This window comes from Pimephales promelas, chromosome 4 (genome assembly GCF_988280905.1).
Source record: "Pimephales promelas chromosome 4, fPimPro1.hap1.1, whole genome shotgun sequence".
NCBI lineage: Eukaryota > Metazoa > Chordata > Actinopteri > Cypriniformes > Leuciscidae > Pimephales > Pimephales promelas.
The window spans coordinates 25,982,979-26,001,756 of record NC_142772.1 but is presented as its reverse complement, the minus strand read 5'-3'; the positions used below and the strand labels follow the sequence as shown (position 1 = coordinate 26,001,756).

At 38.1% G+C, this 18,778-nt stretch overlaps 2 protein-coding genes across 4 annotated transcripts in view; one reads left to right on the top strand and one right to left on the bottom strand.

Annotated features, from left to right (window-relative positions):
- The window catches only part of fam222ba (family with sequence similarity 222 member Ba), a 51,567-nt gene extending 43,802 nt beyond the window's left edge, over positions 1 to 7,765 (bottom strand). The window contains exon 1 of one of the 3 annotated variants that reach the window (XM_039650051.2): positions 7,615 to 7,765. The gene's annotated coding sequence lies outside the window, so the exon portion shown is untranslated. Of the gene's footprint in view, positions 1 to 6,150; positions 6,346 to 7,614 lie in introns of those variants that run through there. The other 2 variants (XM_089130169.1, XM_039650050.2) reach the window with 2 other exon arrangements.
- Positions 7,766 to 13,414: 5,649 nt separating this feature from the next.
- eral1 (Era like 12S mitochondrial rRNA chaperone 1) lies at positions 13,415 to 18,207 on the top strand. Its single transcript, XM_039650154.2, has 11 exons — positions 13,415 to 13,672; positions 13,889 to 14,053; positions 14,261 to 14,388; positions 14,475 to 14,552; positions 14,656 to 14,702; positions 14,834 to 14,895; positions 15,632 to 15,744; positions 15,990 to 16,298; positions 16,394 to 16,543; positions 17,065 to 17,145; positions 17,373 to 18,207. The coding sequence occupies exons 1-11, from the start codon at positions 13,564 to 13,566 to the stop codon at positions 17,493 to 17,495; spliced, it is 1,365 nt and encodes a 454-aa protein (XP_039506088.2). The 5' UTR covers positions 13,415 to 13,563; the 3' UTR covers positions 17,496 to 18,207.
- Positions 18,208 to 18,778: the final 571 nt, after the last annotated feature.

Sequence of the window (18,778 nt, the reverse complement as noted above, 5' to 3'; positions counted from 1 at the left end):
TGGATCACACTTCACGACAACAGCTCAGTGTTGCATGACTTCAGAGGTGCCAACACGCAGCAGAGGCCGTCCTGGCACCCGAACAAGGGATGATAGCGCTGCCATGCTAATGGCATCTTTTCAGATTACACTGGACAGATATGCAATTTGCCAAGCAAACCCTCATTTATGCAGCAGGGCCGAGACAGAAGGGAGGGTCAGATATCCCGTTCCAGAGGTCTTATCTAGAGCCGTAAACAGATAAGAGCAGATGACTGCTGCCCTACTGCTCAACTTACAGACAGATGCAGAGACAGAGGGGATAAACACGTTCCTCTTCTACAGAATGAGACACACAGACACACACGCCCTCCTAAAATACAGATCTAATCCCTCCTGTAGACTAGGTGTCATTATACTGGCCATATCACTCAGGCACACGCATGCATTGCAAACACTTCCCTTTACCGGTATTATCTCTTTAATTCTAGAGAACAAGATAGTCTGTTGTCATAGCACATACTGCTGCTACTCAGAAAGATATTTGATTAGCGAGTTTTCCACTTCATTTTTTCCAAATTATACCAGGCTTAACCCTGAGAGTGTCATAGTGTGACATATATTTGGTCACACTTTAGATTAGGGTACAATTCTCACTCGTAACTAACTATTAGCAATGAGTTTTGCCTTAATAAACTACAAATTACTGCTTATTAATAGTTAGTAAGGTAGTTCTTAAGTTTAGCTATTGGCAGGATTAAAGGGTTAGTTCACCCAAAAATGAAAATTCTGTTAGTAATTACTCTCCCTCATGTAGTCCTAACCCCGCAAGTCTTTCGTTTCATTCATCTTCGGAACACAAATTAAGATATTTTTGATTAAATCTGAGAGCTGGTTCACTCCTCCATAAGCTTACCAAGAAATCGAAACTAGCCGGCTCAAAAGTTATGAAAGACATTGTTAAAATTGAGCCACTGTAGTCACTCTATCTAATGTTTATCAAGCGGCGGGAATACTTTTTGTGAGCAACAAACAAACAAAAATAACGACTTTATTCAACTATTTATTTCCTTATCTGTGGGCCTTGACATTTCACGTAGTGAAACTGCGCGAAGCTTCTAGGTTGTACGTCACACGCATCACACACGTGACCAGCGTCGGCCAATAGTGAGCCTGCATGTGACGTGCAACACAGAAGCGTAGTTGCACTACGTGAAATCTCACGGCCCACATGAAATGAAATAAAGTCGTTATTTTTGTTTGTTTTTTGCGCACAAAAAGTATTCTCGTCACTTGATAAACTTAAGATTGAGCCACTGTAGTCACTCGGACTATTTTAACGATGTCTTTCATAACTTTTGGGCCGGCCAGTTTCGATTCCTTAAAGGGATACTCCACCCAAAAATTTAAATTCTTATTGCAAACCTATGAGTTTCTTTATTCTGTTGAACACAAAGGAAGATATTCTGAAGAACGATTGGAACTTTGGCACCATTGACTTCCATAGTATTTTTTTTCTAATATGGAAGTCAATGGTGCCAAAGTTCCAATCGTTCTTCAAAATATCTTCCTTTGTGTTCAACAGAAGAAAGAAACTCATACAGGTTTGCAACAACTTGAGGATGAGAAAATGATGACAGAATTTTCATTTTTGAGTGGAGTATCCCTTTAAGAAGCCTATGGAGGAGCGAGACAGCTCTCAAACGAAAGTCTTATGGGGTTGGAACAACGTGAGGGAGAGTAATTACTGACAGAATTTTTTTGGGTGAACTAACCCTTTAAGGGATGTAGAAAAAGCATTAATATGGGCTTTATAAGTATTAATAAACAGCCAACATCCTAGTAATATGTAAACCAATAAGCATAATAGTAATAGTGAGAATGGACACCAAACATTAGTGTTACCAATTACAATACATTCTATAAAAATGACAAATATCACATTCTCATACTGATTTACTTGACCTTCTAATGAGCCTTCTAAATCTTTTGATTATGAATGGTTTTGGTATCTAGTTGCTTCAATTCTTTTCTTTTTGTATGCAGAAAAACTTTTTAAAAAATCCTTTAAAAACATAATAAATCAGGGATTAGTGTAAAAATACTGTGTTGAAAACTGAATAAGAAATGACCACTGCAAATACTGTTATTTGTGTAGTTAGGGTTGATTTTCTTATGGAGGAATTTATCATGCAGTGGCATCACTTACATTAAATTATGTCATTAGACAATTAGTTAATGCAGTTATAGGTTTCAGTGCGAAAAATCAGCAATCATGACTACAGCATACCTACTGCCACATGACAATGTTTTTAATCTAACAATGACAACAACATTACAGCCCTGCATTTTTGTTTGAATAGTGTCACACCTCATGACTTTCTCATGCCCTTTACAGTTAACAGATTTGTTATCTGATCTTCCTGGTTGAACAAGTACTGCTACAAAGGTGCCCAAATAATTATCATTAAAAAACTTAAAATGTGTTTATGTGCAGGAAACCTCTGATTTTAATGAACGTAAATGTCAAAATGTAGGACTTATTTTCAGTTTATGCAAGTGAGAAAAGAGCAGTTAAACTGGTTAAACTCGAGCATACATCGATTGCAAACAGGCTGCCTGATTAGCAGGGAAAACGGCTTCAAAATGGTTTACAACTTTTTAAAGTCACCATTAAATCAGATGAAGTGTTTTTCTGCGCGAGACACAACCTGTCACTCTTATCAGATCACAGCAAGCAAACAACAACAATCCAATGATTCAATCAATTCCCCATGGACAAACTCATTTTTTATTGTTTGAAAAAAGCCGCTTCACCAATTTATACATCACAATATGGAAGAAAAGACTAAATCACACCTTCCTCTTTATGCTGACTGACTTTAAATACATGACACCAAATGTGGTTTGTGGATGGTTTTCAGCTATCAGTTCCAGCATGGGTAAAACTTCAGTCCCTGCAAATCTAGCATGACTGTATTTTAGTGCTGAACAGAGAGCAATGCCATTTTCCCACATATTGATTAGTCTTTTTGAAAAGTAGACAATTAGCAATTTCCTTCATTAGATTGATATTCTCATGTCTTCTCGTATGATGATTCACAAACACTAGGACACATTAACAGTTACATAAACCCCTGTACAAATCTCTTTCACACACATTCCCATTCTTTATCTATCCACAACAAACTGAGTTCAACCATTAACAACACAGAGAATCGGTAGACATCCAAATCACAGAGGCCCTGTAAGACCACCCAGACCAAAAGCACATGGCCCAATTGGCCACAATGACATCAGGCTCTTTACTCTCATCTAACAGGCTTATCTCAGTCTCTTTCTCAGCTGATCTCTTCAGACCTGCAGTTTACCCTCATTCAAAGGGATTTTATGAGTCAGGCCACAGCTACTTCTTGCTTTAGGGTGCAGGGAAAGAGAAATCTGGTCTGTTTGAAGCGATATAAAGGCCAGGCATGAGAGAGATGGCAGAGAGTCTTTATGGCCCTAGTGTAACTAAAGATGTTGAGAACTGAAAAAGAGTGTGTGTGGCCTGGATTAACAGCTGGGTGTTTAACTCTCACTCTCAATAGGTGGGGAAAGAGATGAGACACAGACCTGCGTACATGCATTTTTCTCCAGCTGACGTGCAGTGGAAAACAGCTGTGTAAATGTGCATGCACACCACAAACACACACAGGCTGAATGTGCAAGCTTTGAGCGACAAGCTTTCTTTAAAGCCAGAATTTAAATAAAAGATGTTATATAATACAAACATACTTAATTTGGCTTTTAATAGGAAACTTAGGAATTTTTGCAATGTTTAAAAAAACAATGTAAATGACCAATAGGACTTTTGATAGGCAAAAACAATTACGATCAGATAAGCTCTTGGGAAACAGAAACTTTCTATATCCGAAAGCTTGCTGTAATATAATGTGCATAGTATAATAGCACCAGATCAATGTGTCACACAAATCACCATATTCAGGTTGAGATTAACACACTCAGCCCATAAATTGTCATCATCCCCGTCTTCTTCACTGCCGCCACTTGGGTTCCTCTCCCATCACTTACGCTGTGATTTGTCATCTGTTGACTCGCAAGCTGCGAGAGCTCATCCATCAGCTGAGAAATCTGTCCACTTGGACCTCATTCAACTGATCTTCAACATCACAAGATTGTCTGTCTCTCTCCGCAATTACTATCAGTATTTACAACGTGACACCGAGCCAACAAGAATCAACAGCCAGAATATGAACTCACATCACATGACTGCAAATTGTTGGCACTTTCCTCATTCTTAAATTTTTCACAGCACCAGGTTATTTAATAAAACATATGATTAGTGATAATTACATGATCAAAACCGTTCATCATCCCTCTCCAGCTGTACAAAAGCAACAAGACATGCCTCTTTCAGGAATGAGATACATTTATGGTATGCACAAAAAACAGGTTACCGTGTCTGCCATTTCCACTATAATGAGCGATTCTATCTTAATAGCAAACATTAGAGGCAAGCACTGGAAATCAAGCCTGTTTCTACTCTGTTTACCACTTGGTTAGCACAAGGCAGGCCAATTAAACATAAACCACTTAAAGAGAAGAATGAAGCCATAAGCCCTCCATGCATACTCATAGAGGAATGTGTTAATTATCAAATGCATCAGCAGGTTGCCATGAGTTGCAAAACTAAGCACCTGGAGATTTGGTAACATTGTGAGTGACCACACTGATATTAGAAGGTTACTTACTGGTTTATATTGACATTTAAGCATTATCAAAAGCATTGTTGTACTTATAAGCATGGATCTTTCAAGTCATGAATACCAAGAATTGTGTATTACATGAAACTACATAAAATCCCATTCAAAATAATCCCCCTGATGTCGTTCCAGCTAGTCAAAAACAGTTGTCTGAACAACAAATTGAAAAGTATTACAGAAATGTTAAGGGTCTGTCAGTTCCCAGCATACACTGACTGCAGCATGCATTCATGATGGGGTTACTGTTATAGGATTATTGTTTTGCTGTTTGCTGACTTTTTCCACATTAGTTGATTGTCACCATTGTTGAGGATTGTGTGTAGGTATAAAGTGTACTAAACCACAAGTGTGATAATACTTTTATACAACAGCACACAACAAGTAATTGTTTTCAAATAAAAAAAAATGTCAGTAACCACATTTATTTATTATCCGGCTCCACCAATGAAAATATTTCCCCAAAAAAGCAGAAAAATCAAGATAGCTAGCTGTGCATGTCACCAAACAATAATATGCATTCAGTTAATTCATTTAAAAATGAACAGCCTATCAATTAAAGCAAACCGAAATAACAGCAAATGGAGACTAGTTACTCTGATAACCAGTTGTGAATTTTGGGACTACAGAAAGGACAAATGCACGAGTGAAAATGTATTTATGTATGAGTAGGCATGCATGCATTTTGGAAAGCACTGCCTCCCTGATCCATTCATTTAGCCAAATCACATAATGGCTCCTGATAGAAGAGAAACGTTACACCCAGATGTCAAAATGATCCTTCACCACGCTCGATAATTGTACTGAGAATAGGAGACCGTGTTTCTCTGGAAATATGAGTCTGAAATTTAATTATCCAGCCTTTGGAAAATGTAGGGCAGACAGAAGACAGCGCAATGATATAAAACTGCACTCAGTTGGTAACTAATGTCAAGCTCTGGGTTTAACTGAGTGAGCACAAGATACCGGAGCCGTAAATCAAATAAACACTATCTAGCCTTAGGTAATTGCGCTTTTAGGAATGGTTAGAAAGAGTCCATGGCGCGCGCGCACACACACGCACACGCACACAGTCACACACAAAAAACCCCACATGGATATAAAAACCAACAGTAATTGTTTCAGAATTACATTAACCATGATGCTCTTCACATTGCACTTATTTCCCCCCCTCAAATTATGTTAAAGCTTAACTTTTGCGTGCTATAATAATTTACTGAGCATGCACTGCAGGGCCAGGGAATGCCAGTGAATCATGTTGTTTGCCAGTTACACAGATGGGAAAAGCTCAGTGCTGCCAAGTGTCTGCTGACTGCATTAAATCCTCTGATGAAAACACGCAACACGGTCGGAGATCACAACATATGCTCAAGAATAAATTACGGCAACACATAAGCTTCAATCTTACCCCGGGATCCAGTTATTTACGGATGACATTCGACGAAATCATTTAGCACCAATCCACAAGACCGAAATGCATGGTTAAAGATCCTCTGGTCCGCGACAGAAAGTGGCTAATTCAATACGGGCAGCCGGAGAGACACCAACACCAGATTCAGATTGAGCAGTAACGTTAGCGTCTATCGCACTGGTTTCTCCGCCAACTAGCCCCGCCCCACTATTTTACATCAGCACGGAAGCCTTCTTCCGATTGGCTCTCGGTTAGACTAGGACGCGTCTAGCAGCGCTTTCGACCAATCATTAAATAAAAGAGGCGGGATATCGAGTTGGAAGTCATGCGGGCGGATGCGATGCATGACGTCAATCCTTTGTTACCTTGCCGACCCCTTTCATCTGAAACAGCAGATATCTACAAGCCCAAAACATTGCGTATTAATTCATAAACATCTTGGTGCAGACTTTAAGAAGATGGTTGCATGGGGGTTTACATGTACAGAAAGCACTATTCAAGGCAAACACAATCGTTAGTAGGCTATTAAAATGAAGCAGGTGCATTTCGTAAAATTCAGCATTCAGTTTAATTTTAATGAAGCAACGGCTATAGCTACTTGCTGCATAGGTTCCCTATGAAGTCATGTAATTTCTTTACACTCAAAGGCTTTATAACGACTTCATCTGGCTAGACTACAACTGATTTATGACAGAGCAAGTGTACATTGCTATCCAAATGGCCAAGCGTCGTTCACAAAACCCGTGCATGTATGTGCATGTGGATCGCAGTCAATTCCCCACAAACCATAATAAGCCATCTAATGATATGCGGCTTTATAACTTTCCACCCACCAGCCAATCTGCTGTCGGCTGTCAAAACCCACAGCTTCAAATACCGCACTGCTTCTCGGCGGAGAAATCCCCGGTGACATTTCGAGACAACGCCTTTGATATTCAGCAAAGGTCACGGACATACATTTATATAATTTTCCCCCCGAGAGGATCAAATGCGAAGTCTGCAGTCTGCCTTCTAAAAGGCCCTGAAACAACACCAAGTAGCCTATCCATAAAAATGCAGCGCCTTTGCTTTAGATGAAAATTTCCTGAGAAAAAAAGAACATTGCGAGCCATTTGTGAGGAAATACAACACATCACAGTTACAAGAACTGCAGCTAAATATCCATTCTTTCATGAGGATTCACCATGCAGTAGCCCCAAATTAACATTGAAATAAATGCAACTCACATTTAGCGGATTTTAAATTCGGTGTATTTAACTATTGTTTTTTAAAGCACTGACGTCAATCCCGTGTTGGCCTACATTAGAAGGCCAAATGCTTGTTAACCATCTCTTCCCCACTAAATGAAATAGAGAGCTGACTCCTTTGTTGCTCCATAAGCCTGATGGAATAGATGGATAGGCTAGCCAAAGCAGCCGTGCACAAAAATCAGTACAGTTATCATTCAAATGTTGTACTTACTCTCCGTGGATCATAGCGTTATACATTGCGCAGAACATCGTATTGGATTTGCATTATTTGGATTCGGTGTTTTGATTTTTTTTTTTCTAGTGTTGTTGGTCTGCGTTGCCGAATCAGTGTAGCTGTCTGCGGCAGCAACTTCCGGCGCATGCGCTACAGCGCTCGCGTCACAGACAATGGCTGTGGTCCAAACATTTTCTTTCTTACATGGATAAAATTGAATGCAATTTAAAACAACACAGGGGCAAAACCAATTACATTCGCACACAAATGTAAATGTTGCATTTACAAAATTTCTGCTGTCAGCATTATTAGCCCAAATATGATTTCTGCAAAAGGCAGGTTTTGTCTCCAGCCAATCCCACAAATCTTCCCTGAGTCTGAGTATGACTTGTTTATTCTAACTTCACATCTGAGTATTGTTTTAGCACGTCTTTCTAGATAACTTGCAAATAAAATCACGATAGTCAGCTTGGTGAATGTCATTTGTGAGATTATTCTTATCTTTTTTAATTACTCTCGGAGACAGAAAAGTGACTAAATTTATTTTATTAATTATAGTTCATCCAGTTACACAATCTTTAGCTCTATCAGAAATAATAGCTTGAAAAACATGACAAGTCAATAATCATATTGTCTGAAGAAGGATTACCCCATTTCATTAGCCTAACTAAAAGAATTACCTTGATGGTTATCAATGATAAATAAGGGTAAGTATATATAAGTAAATATAAGTTAAGGGTAGAAGACACCAAACACTCAGTTCATGCTTTGCTAAACACAATCACCTTTTCATAACAGTTTTTATTCTTGCATATTCTCACTTACTTAGTAAGTTTACCCTTGTGGTACAATAGTATAACCAGAGCATATAACATAAAAATATGCCCACTGGTGTCAATTTGTTACAATCTTATGCAAAAAAAAAAAAAAAAAAAAAAATTCTTAGCAAAACATTTTGGTAGACAACAACTGCATTTTCCCACTAGAAAAAAGGAAAGTAAATATATCAGAACAAACGCTCCTGCAGCCAGACGGTTGTAAACCCGTCAGATTTGTTATTTGTTAGCAAATTTAATTATGGATGTTTTTTTTTTTGTTTGTTTGTTTTTTTGAGACAGTTGCAATTTGACAGTTGCCTCATACATTCCCGGACTCGACAGGTAAAGTTAGGCTCATAGACTGTAAAAAATACGTTAGGCTTTTAACAAATAATCCATGCTATTTCAAAGATTTTAAATCTGGAAAAAACCCGTCGGGGCTTCGAACGGAACGCATCTACTGTAGCCTACTTAAACGTCCTACAGGTGAGAAAATAGCTGTGGGAAATAAATATAATTTTACATTTACTAGAACACAACATAACAATCGCACTCCGTTCGCCATTTTGCCGGAAGCCAATTCTTCTTCTGTTGTCAATTATTGCTGAAGCGCAAGCAGAGTGTGCATATATCGTCACCTACCGGTCTAATATACAATCTCCGTATATAAACACAACTCATTAGGTGTAAAGTATCACATTTCTTGTGTGTTAAAACGAAGGATCCACATTAGAGGACAAGAAAAACTATCAAATCTGTTTGTTTTTTTTGACAGACAAGCCTAAACATAGCAACCTGATCCTAATACATTTTTCATCTCCCCTATATTCTTTACCCCACCCCTTTAACATGCAGTAAATTTCACTCTTTTAAATGTCCACTTTTATACACCCCGATATTAATAATTAAATCTTTCTGTCCCAGGCCAGCTCATAGCCTACTCCAATAATAATTCATGCTGTTTCTAAAAATAATATTCTTATCACAGAAAGAGATGATTGATAGAAACAAAGATCTATCTATCTATCTATCTATCTATCTATCTATCTATCTATCTATCTATCTATCTATCTATCTATCTATCTATCTATCTAGAAAGATAGATAGATAGATAGATAGATAGATAGATAGATAGATAGATAGATAGATAGATAGATAGATAGATAGATAGATAGATAGATAGATAGATCTCTGACTCCATCCCACACAAGCCCTGTCAAATATTTCTCACGTCATTTCTGTTCCCACATGCCAACGCCTCCACGCATCAAACTTTCAGCTTGCCATATATCTTTATGTACATTCCATATGCTTTCGATTATACCTGACACCCTCCATACACGCTGCACCATGGAAATAGCTCAGTTACAACAGTGGAGCCCATCAGTCACTTGACATTTAAAATGCTCTCCCCATCACATTTTTCACTTCTCATCTGCACACTCCTGCTACATGTCCTGTATGCTGACACCTAAACCAGCTTAGGATCGGAGGAATGATATTAATACCATGCGGGAAGTTACCCTCAGACTGAATTACTGTAAAACACTCTATGTCTATCTTCAGTAATTCCATTCGATCCTGAACAGACTCATGTTACTTCTTTTAAGGCTTACACCAACGTCTTCACACGAGATTATTTCATGTTCATTATGTCAAGTTGTTCTTAGGCAGGCCAGGATGCACAATATATGTATCATATCAGTCATCAGCCAATATTGTTTTTAAGTGCCCACTTACGCTATTTTAAATGTTCTTATTTTGAATTGGAGGTCTTCAACAATAGGTATGATACCACTTTAATTTTTGAAAACAGTTTGTTCAAAGATTCAATCTCTAAACCCCTCCTTTCTGAGAGCCTCTCTGTTCTGATTGGTCAGATGGCCCAGTTTGTTGTGATTGGTCTACCACTTATAGTGTGTGTCGGAAATGAAATGCCTGACACACAGTGATACGAATGATGGCGTAGATTTTTCCATACAATTTCCAATTCCATAAAATCAAGTCCTCGATCATCCCAAGTGCATACAAAGCAGTTTCGCAGTGCTGAAAACAGTGTCTTCTCGACATGTCAACAATAAGAATCAAACTCTTCCAGGCCTCAGCTAAAACTATAGTTTTTGAAGGCGGGTCAAAATAGGTGTTGTTCGTTATCAGCCAATGAAGACCATAGGCTGACATTATGCAAATCTGTTACATTGCAACTTAGGTTTCTAACAGGAAGGAACCACATTTTCCCTCCTTCCCTTCTTTTCTGGTTCCACTTGCTAAAAGTCATACATTTTGAACACTCAATGTGTGGTCCTTAATGCGGCCAGCGACACCACTGCAGTTTTAAAACAGTTTTTGATAGAATGAATAATGATATTTATGCTTTTAAACTGGACGCACATCCTCTCAGAAAATCATCATCACGATTATCATTACTAAGGCATTGCGTGATTCATAGGCAGAACTGTATGGCGATCAAGAATAATTATTCTCATCTTTCCCATTTAGAAATAAGAAAACACTGGTTCAGACTAGCATTCAACGTGCTCGGAAATCATTTCAGGGTCACAAGGCTTTCTGAAATGAAAAAGCCATTATGTGCACATGAATAATGAAATATAGAAATCTTGAGCTTGAAGCTCAATTATTAAGGTTATAATGGCTGATCCTAGACCAGTAGAAAAGTCATTTTTTTCCATCCACAAAGCCTCAGGCAGCTGAGGGGAAGTGCTCAGCAGTGTGCTTCACCACACAATAATACAACGTTAATGACGCAGGATGGTGTCTTTCTTTGGCCTTGAAAGACTTCAAGGCAGGATGTTTAAGGAACGGTAGTCCTAATTATGCTTTTTATGCTCAACTCTGATGTGATTGACTGTTTCAAAGGAGATGCATTATCGATCCACTTCACAGACAAGTTGTATTGATTGCGAAATCCCGATAGAGTATGATTTTTCTCCCTCCTCTTACTTTCTCCGTCTTTCTCTCTCCCACTCCAATCAGAGAACGAACTTAGAATCAGGGATGGAAAATATGACCTCTGGGTGCTTTTTAAAATGATCCTCTCGAAAGCGTTTTGATGAGGATGTGACCGAGGATGGCCCGGCTGCGTTTCTTTGTGTGCTGTGCTGCAATCATGTGTAATGGCTGAGCAAGTCTGTGCCTGAGTAGCAGCTATACCCAGCACGGCTCTGCCAGCTCCTGTTATACGCCTGTCGTCGTGTACTCAACATCTCTGCAGCTTTGTTTTTCCTCCTTGCCTGCAGAAAGGTCGTAGTGCTGTGCTGTAACTGCAGGACATATTTATCTTTGTGTGTGTGCATGTGTGTATCTGTCTCCCCTGCAAAAGACGAGGAGAGACCTACTGAAATATATACAAGACCTGTGAGAACTATTTTCATTATAGTCAACTTCTCTTATTTGTTTAACTATTTAAAATTATCCAAGCCAAGACCAAAACCTGCATATTTACAAATCTTACAATACGATTTTTTTATTTGTGACATTTTAATTATGACACTCAAATTAATTATTTTAATGTGACATTATGTTCAACATATTCAGCCCTTGTTCCTCAGAGGCTCTGTTTTTTTCTGGATAAAAACCATATAATTAAAGGATGAATATTCAGATGGTCATAAGACTTATGGGAAAATGAAGACTAAGATTTAGGGGTAAATTACCAGGATACAGTTTCCAGGAAGACGAAGACACATAAAATCCCACATGACACCAGACAGAAAGTTCATCTCACAAAGCTCATGCAAACAAGGAGTCTTTTCAGAAAAGAGAACAACAAGGCCATATACAGAATTTATATGTCCAAGTTACGGTATATAACAGCACAGGCTGTAATATGGGGTAAAGGAGTTATTATTCAAAAAGTTCCATGTGGAATTATGTCTATAGAGTTTGCTAATGGTGACCTAGTTGTGAAGTGGAAATTTGTTTTGTGGCTGCATAAGACCTCAAAATTACAGATGATGTGTGTGTTGTGGAAATGGCCACATGCATTTCTTCAACAATAAGCGGTGGACCTTCATGCAATTTCAAATATGAAATCAAATGAAATTACCACCTTGTAAAAGAGTAGGTTATCCCATGAGATTGGGTTACGTTATCTAATACAGCAATAGTAGGCCTATAATTAAGGAACCAAAGATTTTTAAAGGTCCTGCAAAATGTCTCTATGACATTCATTTGAAATTAACGAATTAGTGCTTTAAAATACAAATATCACAGAATAAATGTTGGATTAGCATTTGTTTATGCGGCTATGATAATGCTTCGCAAATGATCTGTTAATGAGAGAATGTCAGACAAAATCTATCTGAGACAGACCAAATCTATCTGAGCAGAGGTCTTGTTTAGGTGAATGGTGCACGTGTTATATGATTGTATCTGATATTTGTGCCTGTTCATTGATTTAATGTGGCTTTTTCTCTACTTCAGTCAAACTCCTAATTTTCCTTGCATCCTGTTGGGTTTTGCAAGTTTTCTCTGAGCTGATATGCTGACAGATTGTGAACCACCTGATATCCTTTCTTCTCCCCAGTGGAAGCCTTTTTCCGCTCTGCTCAACTCCTGGTGGACTGGCTTTTGATGCGAGCTGGAAAAACACATCTGTTCTCTCTGATTTTACCTGAGCGGATGAAAACAAGATCCGCTGCTCTGATTGGGGATCATATTCTCAGATCTCTGGTCCTAATAGACTCATTTTATCACAAAACAGTCACTTTGATTCAGCAGTCTAGTGATTCCCAACCCTTCTCCTAGCTGTCTGTCAAAATAAATATTCAAATATTCAGCCATCACGCAAGTCCTTCTTCTTTAACTAGCTGAAATGATAGCAAAGGTTCTTGCTTTTTATTTACATAAGCTGTTGCGGACTAAATATCAAAATATTAATAATTATGGAAGACTAGCTATCGCGGCGTCCGTCACAGCGCCCGAACAATAGATGGCAGTAGTGTGTAATAAGATTCATCACTCCAGGTCACGCGGTATAGAAGCAACATGTCAGCGCCCTGAACACATGTGTAAATAAAAATGGAGAGTCGAATAACCTTACCCAAGGGTTAACAAAATCAAAACGTTTTGAAAGTATCCACTTGTACAGTGGAAACGGATTTCAGAAATGACCTTACGGCTATCCGAGACGTTTGTACGCAGATCTCTTTTATTTTCAACGATCCGCAAACTGACAGCAGCTCCAAAACAATCGCCACTCTATCTGCGAGTATCAGGTGATTTGTAGATTATACACAGTTTGTTTACTGAACTTGTATATCTCCTACAGACGTGCTGTTTTTTTTAAGAATATGCTAGACGGCAAACTGGCTGGTTTTAGTTTTATTCCCCACCAGAAATAAAAGTAAATGCATAGATAAACAACAACGTCAGCCATGTAATAATAGCTTTCATTTTACCTGTCGCTTGTCCTTTATTTGTTCACTTCACAGGTTGCTCAGTGTTTCGTCCACAGACCGTAAGGAAATGTCTCTTTCACTGTACTCCGGCCAGTTTGGTGTCTTCAGATGCTTTTTTGGACAGATTGCAGAAGGGGAGACCGGTTGTGTCCTCTCATGAGGGTCTCTGTCACCCTGTCTCTGTTTCATCAGACAGCGGTAAGAATATCTCCAGCCCTTCCCTATCCCAGCTTCGTGACTGTTGTTTTAGATAACATGCGGAAAACTGTACTTTGAATATTATCTTAACGGATTTTTATGATGTTATAGCCTAGTCGTTAAACTAATTTTGTGATTGACTGTGTGTGTGTGTGTGTGTGTGTGTGTGTGTGTGTGTGTGTGTGTGTGTGTATATTCTGCTATTAGGTCATCAATTTTCCTTATTGCTAAAGGAACCTGATCAACCTGAAAATGCCAAATCTCTTAAAGTAGCAATAGTGGGCTCACCGAATGCAGGGAAGTCCACACTGACCAATCAGTTGCTGGGTCGGAAGGTGATGATATACTATTATACGAAAAAAAAAACTCTTTAAGAACTTAAGTCTTTTGTCTTAACTGTCAGAACACCATTTTCTTACAGTTGTTTGCGGTTTCTGAAAAAGTGCACACAACAAGAGCACGTGCTGTTGGCGTCCTGACAAAGGATGACACACAAATCGTAAGTACCCCATCTAGCCCATGCTAAATGTACAAATAAAAGTCTAGTCTGTTTAGGAAATATCCAATGTTTGATTTGCAATTTCCGACCATCTTTTTATCAGATTCTGTTGGATACCCCTGGCCTCACCACACCAATAAAGGCTAAAAGGTGAGTATGTAGGTGTATGAGTAAAAGGTGTATAATTGTTTGCATGTAAAAAATACTTTCTCCTGTCTCAGTTTAATATTCAGAAATCTACTCAGAAACTAATGTTGATTGTTTTGTTATGTGTTTAACAGACACCACCTGGAGAAATCACTCCTAGTGGATCCTTTTGAGTCACTACGAGAAGCTGATCTAGGTAGCAAAATCTTAGTTTTCTTGTTTATTTTTTTAGTCTGTTAAAAGAAAAATACAACACAAAATCAGTATTCATCTTTGTGTGATGGTATTGTAATGTTGTTATTTGGGCTGACCTCTAGTAGTCAACTAAACGTTAGTTGACTAAATGACGCAGAGTCAACCAAAATTGTATTTTAGTTTAGGTATTTTAGGTTAGTCGCAGAAAACAAAAAACCTCAGCAGAAAGTCACTCATTCCCACTCATTTTTCCTGATAACAGCAGAAACAACTTAAAATACTCAGTCATTTATGGTCTTTCAGATAATAGTAATAAATATTTCGAAATAAACCCACAATAACAAACCGATGTGCTTTGTAAAATACAGAAAACAAACAGGATGTGCTTTGTGCCGTCTCGGTCTCCATGAACTGGAGCGAGCAACGAAAATGAACCGAAACTCAACATAGGCTAGATATGATAAATATATCTATAGAAATGTCTGCTTTTAAACAAATCATTTCAAATCTAAAACAAATTCTCTCTGCTTATATAGTCCGTATGAAAGGTCCATTCAAATAAACACTTGTTTATTAATAAATAATTCAAATTACGTACATTTTATAATATGAATATAGTCCTTTGAATATAGTCTTGGACAAAGACGGGCCTTGGAGGAAAAAAAGATTTGAGAACCACTGGATTATGACTCATGAGCTGCATCTTCTTTTTCTCCATGTCTCCTGTGTATTTGCAGTGGTGGTGTTAGTTGACATGTCTGATAAATGGACCCGCAGTAAGCTGGACTATGAGGTTCTGAAATGTCTGGCCCTGAACTCTGATGTCCCTGCCATCCTTGTCCTCAATAAGGTATTAGCTATGTCATTTTGTATCGATCTCTCCAAGTCTTGACCGTAGGAATAATTTGTGGAGGAAATTACCATCGCTTCTTTTTTCTGGATGTCCCATCTCTCGTCTGACAGAGAGAGGGGGGTTGTATTGCTGCAATTGCCATCACAGAAATGAATGTCACTATCGAACTCAATGAATGATTTACATCTGGGTTGGTACTTTAAAATAGATAATAAAGCAAAGCATCGACTCTTAATGCACAGGTGGACCTTCTGAAGAACAAAACGCTGCTGCTAGACATCACGGCACAGCTGACTGAGGGGGTGGTGAATGGAAAGAAGATTAAGATCCGTGGCGCAGTGAAACAATCTATGAAATTAGCAGCTGAACCACACAACACCGAAAAAACTCTTTCTGAGAGCACGCAGGACGGGGTGTCTCAGGAGGGTCGGGACAAAGGCAGACTCAGCCAAGTGACGCTAAAGGCCCTGAAGAGCCGCAGCGGGTGGCCACATTTTAAGGACGTATTCATGTTAAATTCTCTTGACAGAGAAGATGTGGAAACATTAAAGGTTAGAGAACACATTTAAGCGTACAAGATTAGCTTTAAGACCAAAAACAGTTTAATCTCAAGCATTTTGCCTGTGTTTGAACATTTGTGCAACAGAGGTACCTGTTCGAAGGTGCAAAGCCTCGCAAGTGGCAGTACCACAGTGAAGTACTGACCGATCAGGGTCCGGAGGAGGTGTGCAATAACACCATCAGAGAGAAACTATTACAGCATCTCCCTAAGGAGGTGCCGTACACTATGTCACAGGTGGGTTATGATTTTTGGTATATGCATTTCTGTACAAAAGTTGTTGATCAAAAATTCTGTGAAACAGGAATATTGTGAAACATTATTAGTGTATTTTGGAATAAATGTAATCAGCATATTATCAGTATGATTTCTGAAGGATCATGTGACTGAAGACTGGAGTACTTCCATCACAGGAGTACATTACATTTTGAAATATGGTAAAATGTAGTCATTCTGAAATTGTTATTTTCTTGTTCTGGTCTGTTTTTTCTTTCATCATTAATTTGTTGTTCTCCTGTTAGAAAACACACATTTGAGAGCATAAATGCTCAGAAGAATATTCCAAATCATTGAAACTGGATTAGTATCCAATTCAACCCTAGTATGATTCTCATAATTTGTAAATTGGGAATTTTTTTTTTCACAAAACCTAGACATATATCTGTCTGTCTGTCTGTCCATCCTCCAGAATATTTTCCATTACTCAAAATATGAATTGATGTTTGCTGGAATGTTATTATTTTTATTTCTTTTTACAGCAAATTGAAATCTGGAAGGAGTGTGAGGATGGGGTACTTGAAATATGCATCAAACTGTACGTGAAGAAAGACACTCATATGGTGAGCTCTCTGATTCCTGTTTTCTGAGAAAACAAATTAAACACAACTAGCCTTCCTTGTTTAGGAGGAAGCTTCTAGTTTCTTATGCTGCTGTTTTTACCATCAGGGAACCTTACTTTTATAGTAGACATTTTGTGGATTTTTAGTATTTTAAAACAAATAGCTGAAGAAATGGTAACATTATTATAATACATAATACAATTAAACCTTTTATTTCTTTCTTGCAGAAAATGGTAATTGGTCCTGGAGGTCAGTTGATAACCAGAATAACCCAGGAAGCTGAAAATGACCTAATGAAGATTTTCTTGCGTAATGTGCGTTTAAAAATCTCTGCGAAGCTGCAGAAGTGAGGTTCACAGTTCAGATGACGAAGGTCAGAGACTGATGCATACAGAGGGATGCGGAAACAAAAAGTGATTTAAAAGTGAAGAAATGGACTTGTACAGAAAATCTGTATGGTTGATCTCAACAGACCCTTCATTTCTCTAAACTGAAATTCAAGTTGATCAAAGCCACATTACATGAATTGGATTACATTACAGCAAAATTGAACTATCACAGCTTTTGATTTATAAAAATGTCTTTATATTCATAAATGGGAAAAGTATAGCTTTAAGGCTCAGGACAGGTTCACTTTCTCTCTTCACTTTATTTCTGGAAGCAAGGGCTGACCTTGTTTTTTTTTTATTCATCATTATTCATTGTCCTCAGTGTGGTCAGGCTGTTATCCGGAGTCTTGCTGTTTAATTGAAGGTCTTATGTAAGACCATTACACTGGCCTGAAATCAGTCATCTGCAGGCCTGACTTCAGCTCTAAAATATAAGGTGGGCCACAGGACTGTGAGAGGGGGCTGGACCGTCGGGGTGGGACGAGCCGGGACTGCTCAGCTGTGGCTGTACATGCTACTGTACTTACTGCAGCAAAGTGGAACTCTTTTCAATTATTTAAACCTATGTGATATTACATTTTTCACCAGTTGAGTAAATTCATGCATCCATTTTAGTCAGTGTTAAATGTTTTGAGTGATAAAGAATAGGCAATAAAGTTCTCATGTTGCTGGACTTCCTGTGTTATGGTCACTTTGTCTACCGACAGCAGAAGTCAATGCTTTTACAGCAGGAAGACAAACATATACACCAATATTATGAACTACACATATGGAGTTAATGGAATAATCTCATTCATTCACTGAGCACATTTGTGTAAATCTCGTTTGTTTTATTGTGATACGCTGCCATTAAAAGGTTTGATCTCTTTTTGTACATGTTTTTGAAAAAAGTCGCTCACCAAGGCTGCATTTATTTGTTGAAAATACAGTAAAACAGTAATATTGTGAAATATTATTACAATTTAAATAGCTGTTTTTCTATTTAAATATAGTTTAAAATGCAATTCCCTTTGATTTCAAAGCTGAATTTTCACCATCATTACTCTTCAGTCTTCAGTGTCACATGTACATTCAGAAGTCATTCAAATATGCTGATTTGCTGCTCAAGAAACATTTTTATTATTTTTTATTATTAGCAATATTGAGAACAGTTGTGTTGCTTATTTTTGAGGAAACAATGAAATTATTTTTAATTATTATTTGATGACTAGAAAGATCAGCATTTATTTGAAATGCAAATCTTT

Coding starts and splice junctions, on each gene's coding strand:
- eral1 (XM_039650154.2), top strand. CDS start 13,564: ATGACCTTACGGCTATCCGAGACGTTTGTACGCAGATCTCTTTTATTT. Junction 14,896..15,631: donor ACTACGAGAAGCTGATCTAG/GTAGCAAAATCT, acceptor GTGTATTTGCAG/TGGTGGTGTTAGTTGACATG. Junction 16,544..17,064: donor TGCCGTACACTATGTCACAG/GTGGGTTATGAT, acceptor TTCTTTTTACAG/CAAATTGAAATCTGGAAGGA.